At 33.6% G+C, this 9,046-nt stretch overlaps 1 protein-coding gene across 1 annotated transcript; it reads right to left on the bottom strand.

Moving 5' to 3' along the window:
• Window positions 1-311: 311 nt before the first annotated feature.
• Window positions 312-2,144, bottom strand: LOC136416511 (piggyBac transposable element-derived protein 4-like). The gene is made up of 2 exons (XM_066401703.1): window positions 1,103-2,144; window positions 312-1,033 (listed from the first exon to the last, which is right to left on the bottom strand). Exons 1-2 carry the CDS (start codon window positions 2,142-2,144, stop codon window positions 312-314), a joined length of 1,764 nt encoding a protein of 587 aa, XP_066257800.1.
• Between the last annotated feature and the right edge of the window lie 6,902 nt (window positions 2,145-9,046).

The raw sequence follows: 9,046 nt of genomic DNA, 5'->3' as shown, positions 1-9,046 counted from the left end.
AAAAAAAGTTCGGTATCGTCACACTTTTTTGGGACACCCTGTATAATTAGAAATATTTTCCTGGAGTACGTCCTAAGACACAGGTAAAGTATACAAAATATCGAAATCCTACTGTCAATGATAACCGAGCTATAGGAGACGGGAGGTGAAGTGCGCCACCCTGTATGTAACATTTTTCATATATGAAAAAGGTACTAAAATTATAATCACAGAAAATAAATAAAAATAAATGTTTTTGGTAAACGACCTCTTTTACCGCGAGCAATAAACAAAGAACAACGAAACTCATTTTGAGAAAAGAATTAAACATTTCAAGGGCTATTCGAGACCTGACATTCATCACATGTGAAAGAGCAATGATCCATGCATATGTAATGGTTGCATGAATGGCAAGTGTAGAATGATTTTCGATCGGCCTTTCTGGGACACAAACAACATCTTCTTGACACTTTTTGTCTTTTTGCAAATGGGTCACCACGTATTCCCTGACCATCAGAACTTCCACTTGTTTCTGCAATTTGTCTGCGAAGCTCCCGCCGTACATAAGGATTTTCTTGTCTTTTCTCTCTGTACTCCTTGACAAGAAATAAACCTAGTTCCTTCAGAAGCTTTCGGCGTGGAAGTTTGCTAGTTTTGTCATTGTTATTACTTTTCCATATAATCATGGCATTTATAGCTGCAGAATTGAGAATTGAATAAAACAGGGTGAGGGGCCACCTGCGACTATTCCTAGAAACGCTGTAGGTACCAGATAATTCATCTACAACGTCAACTCCACCTTTAGTGAAGTTATAAAACGTGATAACTTCAGGTTTCTTCCATTCATTTGTATCTGTATCTATTTTTCTGTCGTGATGTAAAGTGGAAAACAGTAGAACATTTTTTCCTTTTTTGGGAATATAGGAAACAAGCATAATGTCGGATTGGAATCCAAACATGGAAATTCTTTCTTCCCTGCCTCGTACTGCCAGCATCACTGGAGGTATTTCACGTTTATTTTTCTTCAAAGTACAGACAGCAGTAAGTTTGTATTCTTTTAGAAGTTTTATAACAAGAGGATAGCTTGCAAACCAATTATCAAAAGTGATATTTCTATTTTAACCTCTAATTGGTTCTACGAGTCGCAGAACTATATCATCTGGTTTATTACTCAAAGGAAAAAGTCCATCCGGTTGCTTACCAACATAGACCCCCAAGTTGAAAATGTAGAAAGTCCTTGCATCTACAAGCGCGAATACTTTTATGCCATATTTGGCCGGTTTATTGGGTATGTATTGCCTGATTCCACAACGGCCCCTAAACGCCTCCAATTTTTCGTCAATCGTCATATATTCTGATGGAGTATAACATTCTTGACAGTGGTTGATAAACCGTTCAAATATGGCTCTGATGGGTGCTAATTTATCAATACGACGCCTGTCGTTTCTTGTACCTGCGCAATCAAAACGAAAACACGCAACTAAAATCTGGAACCTTTTCAAAGGCATTGTAGATCTGAAAATATCAACTCCAGTACCATCATTGGCCCACAAATCTTCAAGATTTTGTCTTGATGACCGAAAGACACCAGCAAGGTAAAGAAGTCCCAATGCAGCTTTCAATTCAATTGTGTTAGTTTCCCGTATCATATGTTTATCAAAGTAATTTTGTGACTTATGGTTTATTTCTTCATTTGTGTATTTCACAGTATCATCCAGCATAACATTGTCTACAAAAAGGCTCCAGCATGCTAATGGCGTTTTGGCTGCTGTTACCGTTGTTGTTTTCTTTGGACCAGGTAGATGTGTCACTATATTTACGCTCCTAGTTCTTACAGCTTGATTTCCGGGAGACTCAGCCCATTTTGTTTTCCCATCTTTACCCCACATATACCGTCGTCGAATATTACTTGATGATGTAGGACGATCATTACTTGTAGAATTATCTACAGACCGGTCAACATCGAGAGGTTCGTAGTGTTCATTTTCAATTTCGTCAGATGGTTCAATTTCCTGTGCGCTGTCTGAGTTGGATAAACGTTCACTCACATGGTCTAGCAATTCTCCATCCGATTCAAATCCTAAGGGTTCCTCGGCATTCTCAGGTATATCATCATAAATTGCCCACATTGCAGTCAAGCGTTTTTGTTCGTTTTCATAAGACATATTGAAGAAATCTAATTAAAATACCAGGATGTAAAACGATTACTGTAGAGTGAAATACCACTAGTTTACCTACTTTGAGTTATGAAATCACTAGCACTGAGATAAACGAAATTTTCACTATTAGAAATGTAAACACCTTTTCATCTTATTTCACGTCACTGGTACTCTGGGGTATGGTAAACCCCCGACCACTTTAGTTGCATACTAAATACGCAAATGACTATTTTTGAGATTATTCCGTCAGTGACTCCATCTATGAGGTCTAATTCGAAGGTACATAGACGCTTAAATTAATAGAATGGTACGTTTCTTTAAAAAAATTGTAACATGGAATGCCAATAGCCTTCTAAATAAAATCCAAGAAGAAAAATCTTTCTTGACACACAAAACATACATGTGTATTTGATATCCGTAACGCATTTTATTACACAATCTTATTTACGAATAAGAGGATATAAATTCTACAACACAACTCACCCACAAAATCGAGCTAGGAGAGGAAATTCTATTCTAGTTAAAGACAATGTAAACCATTATGAGTCACAACATAGCCAAACCGAACAATGCCAATTAACGATAATAGGTATCAAATCTGCCAAACAAAACCTACTAATTGGAGGTCTTTACTGCCCGCCAAGACACAATCTAAAAAAGATAGACTATAAGAATTTTCTACAACATTTGGGTGAGAGATATACAGGGTGTCCTGTATATAATATAGTTTATTCAACAGAAGTTAATTCGAGAGAAGAATTGCTGCATAGGATACATTTAGCTGAAGAACATATTAAACAACATCGGTTCCAAATTCGACGAGCAACACAAAATATCCGATGCCGAGCTCAACTATGTATTCAAGAAAATGGAAACATTTTTGAAAATTTATTAAAGTAACAGGTAATATTGGTGAATTTAGAAACGATGTTGCTTAAGCTGTTCTTCACGCAATTTCTATCTCTAATTTATTTCTGTTGAAAAAACTATACTCGTTATATTATTTATTTGTTTGTTATGTTATGTTATCAATTTATTAAACGTTTATCTGCAGTGTTTCTTTAAATATCAAAAACATTTCATGTTTCGATATTTAAAATCATAATAATTAGGTATCAAATTAGACACGAAATTTCTGTATACTGTGTTAACTCGAAAACGGTGCACCTTAGAGATGTCAATCAAGAGAACCTTTTTCATGAAAAATAGTTTGAAATTTCATAATTTGTCTTTTTGCCACTGAAAAAACGGTGTCCAAAAAAGTTACAGCAAAATCTTCCTCAGACCCTCCCCCCCTCCCAATGCACGCCACTGGTTGACATTTTGCAAAACAGAATATATCAGCTTCTCCAGTGTGTCAAGTGATATTAATATTCCAAATTTGATGACTTCAACTGCTGCTGTTTTACCACAGTTCCTCCTTCAAAGAGCTGTAGTTCCTCTAGAAGGAATTTTTAGGCATATGTTTATTCATTTTTTTTTCTTATTTTCGACCATATAATCTACCATTTCTTTTTTGTCCCCTAATTTCCGTACACCCTATATAATAGGAGGAGACTTCAATGCGAAACGCAAGAATTGGGACACCAGACTGACTACAGCTAAAAGTAGAGAACTTAGAATAGCAATAAGAGAGATGGGATGTAACTACCATACCACAGCCAAACCAATATACTAGCCAACAGACATGAACAGAATTTCAATCTTGCTAGATTTCTTTGTCTCCAAAAAAATATCAACTAACTTTGTGAAAATTGGTAAAAGTTTCTATTTGAATTCTGATCACTCAGCCGTTATCTTGACACTGTCTGAAAGAATAATTACAAAAGAGAGCAGACCAATATTAATAAATAAAAATACAGATTGAGAACATTTTAAAATTAATATAGAAAACAAGGTTGATTTAAACATGCGCTTAAAAGATGAAGTACAACTAGAAGTAAAAGCGGAGAGATTCATTAAATTAATTGAACAACTAGCGTGGAATAATACAAAACAAATTACACATAAAACCATTGGTAACAATTACTCTGCCAAAATAACGGTTAGTCCAAGAAAAAAGAAAGCCAAGAAGAAGATGGCAGAAAACCAGAAGTCCTGTAAACAAAAACGTCCTAAACCGTCGAACACAACAACTAAAACGAGAAATTGCTAAACTCAAAGGAGAATCAATAAGCAAGTACTTGACACATTTAACAGCTGAAAGAAATAACAATTACTCTCTACGGAAAGCAACAAGAAAGATAAAAAACCGAACAATCAAGCTTCTCCTATAAGAAAAGACGATGGAACGTGGGTCAGAGATAACAAGAAGAAAGCAAAAGCTTTTGTTAACTACCTTGAATGCATTTTTACACGAAACGAAATAGAATCAGACATTAATACGCAAAATGTAATAAATTTAGAACAAGATGTAGCAATAAAACTAGTTACTCCAAAAGAAGTGGCCAATGAAATAAAGACCAACCTAAACTCAAAGAAAATACCAGGATTTAACTTGATAACAGGTGAGGTATGGAAACAGCTGCCACGAAAAGGTATTCTCAAACTAACCTACTTATTTAACCTTCATCGGACGGACTTCGACAAGTTATGTTAAGGACGAACTGGGGTCCCGACGGACCCCAAATATAATACTCAGTAACATATACATATTTTTTAATTCGTGGAATTAAAATTAGCATGTGATATTAAAGTACATATATTATTAAAGAAAACATTATTACAATAAATCTCTAAGTGTAATAAATCATTAAAAACTAGTCGCACTCAAACATTACAATTTTTACAAAATACCTTGGATTTTACATGTTCTGTACATACAAATTTGTTACATTTCACACATATTTCTGTTTTTTCGATCTTGCCCTCTTTTGCACATACAGGGTGTTTCTTTTTTGATGTGCCCTACTACACCCCCGACGAACTTACGTTCCCATCTACACACGATCACCTCATAGAGATCGTACTGATAACAACCAACCGATAGACATTTATTGCACCACCGAACCATGCTACCGCTATTGGCCGCGAGTGCCCTTTGTATACTACCGATAGAGAGCTGTCGTACGATCAAAACATGCTATTAAGCTAACTATAATGCTGTTGATCGCAGAACTCTCTTTGTTTATCTACTTATATTCCATTATCATAAGTATAAAGCATCTCGCCTTCAATGAAACAATAATAGAAATACATAAATTGCAAAGCGTCCCGCTTCCGACAATATAAAAATACACCAACTGAAAAGCGTTCCGCTTTCAATAATATAAAAACATAAACTACAAAGCGTCCCGCTTTCAGCAATATGTAAATATATTTTTTAGTAGCCTTCATCGGATGGAACGAGGTCCAATTGGACTCCAATGATGCCATTTTTATTATATTTGAAACAATTCAAAGCTTTGAATTCTGTCCTTTTCTCTACCTGTAGTTTAAACCTTCTATTAGTAGAATATGATGGATGTCTCAATATGCAATGCTTACTCTAATTCAACTACCATACTACTACCTCTAAACTCGACTAAACTCAAACCCACACCTCTATTTTATATAGCCGTACTGTAAATTCCCCATGAAGGCGTGCAATTTCTGCATTTACCAGCAATTGTGCCGAAATTTTTACCGACATACACAGCGAGCCGGGGTAAACGCAAACCCCAAGATAGGAGATAAATAATTAGCATTACAGTAAGCATTGAATATTGAGACATACACCATACTCTACTAATAGAAGGTTTAAACTACAGCTAGAGAAAAGGACAGAATTCAAAATTTTAAATTGTTTCAAATATAATAAAAATGGCATCATTGGGGTCCAATTGGACCCCGGTTCATCCGATGAAGACTACTAAAAATATATACAGGGTGATTCACGTAACTGTTTCATTAGAAACTTTTGTACTTATAACTAATCTAAATTTTTCATATTTGGGGGTTATGCTAATATAGATACACTCTACTTTTTTAAAATATTTTGAAGGTCATCTCTCTTCCGGTTATACCGGAAGTCGAGATCAACTTCCTTATTTCAAATGGAACACCCAGTATATTTTTGCATTTTTGGAATCTAGTGATTAAGCTGATTAAATTCTTATTAGGTACTCCTATACCTAAACCTAACCATTTTAAAGATATATTGGTTTAAAAGAAAAATCTTTCTAAAACACCATTTTTATAAAATTTAAAATTCTCAGCTATTATTGAAGCTGGCTTTACGAAAATTTGCTGACATGTTAACTAGATATGGTAGATTAGGTTAATGTGAAAAGTTTTTATAAATATCATACAGGGTATCCAAAAAACCACATCATATTTAAAGAACTTTGATGGCAAAAAAGTCGCTTATTTCAAATGGAACACCTCATATATTTTTATATGTTTGGAATCTAAATTTAATTCTGAATCGATTACTATTAAGCATCCCTATACCTAAAATGAACGCTTTTGCAATAATTTGCGATTTTTTAATATTGTACACTAATAATTCTAAGTATCATAGTTGGCTTTGAAAAGAACATGGCTGCTTCCGGTAAAATGCGTTAATGTAATTGTCAATTTAATAAGTTCGCTCAGCAGTTTAGAATCATGAACTTTAATAATACTTATTTAAATAATGATATTTTAAATTTATTCTTTATTCATGGAGAGTGTAACAAAGTTTTGGAGAGAAATTGCCGTACATTCACCGAAAGATATCCACATCTTCCGAAAATCACAAAGAACAAATTTAGGATATTGGAATCAAATTTTTTAAGACATGGAAAAGTTGAAACTAAAAAGTCTTATTCTAGACCCATAATAAATAGCGAAGACAATGAAATCACCGTTTTAGGATATTTTAATGCTAATCCGAATTTTTCTATTCGAACTGCTTCTAATGATTTAGGTTTGTACTTTTATTGTTATTAATGATGGCAATTGTTTATCTTCAATTAATGATTTTTACAGATTTATCATATTCATCAATTCAGAGAATTCTAAAGAAACATAGAATGTATCCTTATTCTTATAAAATTGTACAGTCATTTAAACCGGGAGACGAAGTTAGAAGAAGTAAATTTTGTGAATTTATGCTTGTTCATATTCAGGAAGATCCATCATTTTTGTCAAATATTATATGGACAGATGAAGCAAAATTCACAAAAGGGGGGCTTATAAACAGAAGAAATCTTCATTATTGGGCAGAAAAAAATCCTCAAATATTCAAAGAGGCCCGTCATCAAGATAGTTTTAGTGTTAACGTGTTTGCCATGATTATGAATAATGAAGCAAGATATTTTATTTACAATGAAAATTTAAACACTTCAAAATATTTAGATATATTGAGAGGTATTGTCTCCGACTTTTTAGACACTTTACCTCTTAATATGCTACAAACTGTTTGGTACCAAATGGACGGTGCACCGGCTCACTCTTCCCATGAAGTTTATGAAGAGATGAATCGGACATTTGAAGACCGGTGGATCGGATGTAACGGGCCATGGAAATGGCCACCAAGGTCACCCGACTTGACGCCCCTAGATTTCTTTTTATGGAGTCATATAAAATCTCGGGTTTATGAAGTTTCCATAGAAAGCAAACAACATCTTTGTGATAGAATTCGAGAAGCTTTTGAAGACCTTCGCCCCATTACAATTAATAAAGTGACACAACATGAAGTTAAAAAAAGAATTTAGAAATGTTTAGAAGTTAATGGAGGTCATATTGAACATTTATTTTAATTTAATTTTCTTTGTTTTGATTTATTATTTTTTTATTTATTGTGGGTCTAGAATAAGACTTTTTAGTTTCGACTTTTCCATGTCTTAAAAAATTTGATTCCAATATCCTAAATTTGTTCTTTGTGATTTTCGGAAGATGCGGATATCTTTCGTTGAATGTACGGCAAGTTCTCTCCAAAACTTTGTTACACTCTCCATGAATAAAGAATAAATTTAAAATATCATTATTTAAATAAGTATTATTAAAGTTCATGATTCTAAACTGCTGAGCGAACTTATTAAATTGACAATTACATTAACGCATTTTACCGGAAGCAGCCATGTTCTTTTCAAAGCCAACTATGATACTTAGAATTATTAGTGTACAATATTAAAAAATCGCAAATTATAGCAAAAGCGTTCATTTTAGGTATAGGGATGCTTAATAGTAATCGATTCAGAATTAAATTTAGATTCCAACCATATAAAAATATATGGGGTGTTCCATTTGAAATAAGCGACTTTTTGGCTATCAAAGTTCTTTAAATATGACATATTTTTTGGACACCCTGTATGATATTTATAAAAACTTTTCACATTAACCTAATCTACCATATCTAGTTAACATGTCAGCAAATTTTCGTAAAGCCAGCTTCAATAATAGCTGAGAATTTTAAATTTTATAGAAATGGTGTTTTAGACAGATTTTTCTTTTAAACCAAAATATCTTTGAAATGGTTAGGTTTAGGTATAGGAGTACCTAATAAGAATTTAATCAGCTTAATCTCTAGATTCCAAAAATGCAAAAATATACTGGGTGTTCCATTTGAAATAAGGAAGTTGACCTTGACTTCCGGTATAACCGGAAGTGATATGACCTTCAAAATATTTTTAAAAAGTAGAGTCTATCTATATTAGTTTAACTCCCAAATATCAAAAATTTAGATTAGTTACAAGTACAAAAATTTCTAATGAAACAGTTACGTGAATCACCCTGTATATCAAAACACTTAGAGGTCAAAAAGGGGCAATTTTCGAGAATTCCGAAATAACTGGTTTTAGGAATAGGGCAATGTTAACAAAAGTTGTAGATTTTTGAATTCTGAACACAATGCCATCGAGAAAACTGAAGCATTCCATTTGAAATAAGTAAGTTATTGAGGTTAGAAGTCGTGCAACTTCGGAGGCCTATTTCAGTGGTTGTAG

The sequence above is a fragment of the Euwallacea similis genome, chromosome 23 (genome assembly GCF_039881205.1).
Source record: "Euwallacea similis isolate ESF13 chromosome 23, ESF131.1, whole genome shotgun sequence".
In the NCBI taxonomy this organism is placed as follows: Eukaryota; Metazoa; Arthropoda; class Insecta; order Coleoptera; family Curculionidae; genus Euwallacea; species Euwallacea similis.
The sequence above is the reverse complement of the archived record's forward strand: the minus strand, read 5'-3'. Positions and strand labels throughout refer to the sequence as shown.

Excerpts from the sequence above, each read along its gene's own strand:
- LOC136416511 (XM_066401703.1), bottom strand. The coding sequence starts at position 2,144 with ATGTCTTATGAAAACGAACAAAAACGCTTGACTGCAATGTGGGCAATT. Across the intron at positions 1,034-1,102 it reads ACTCGTAGAACCAATTAGAG|AATACAAACTTACTGCTGTC; the intron begins GTTAAAATAGAA and ends AACTTCTAAAAG.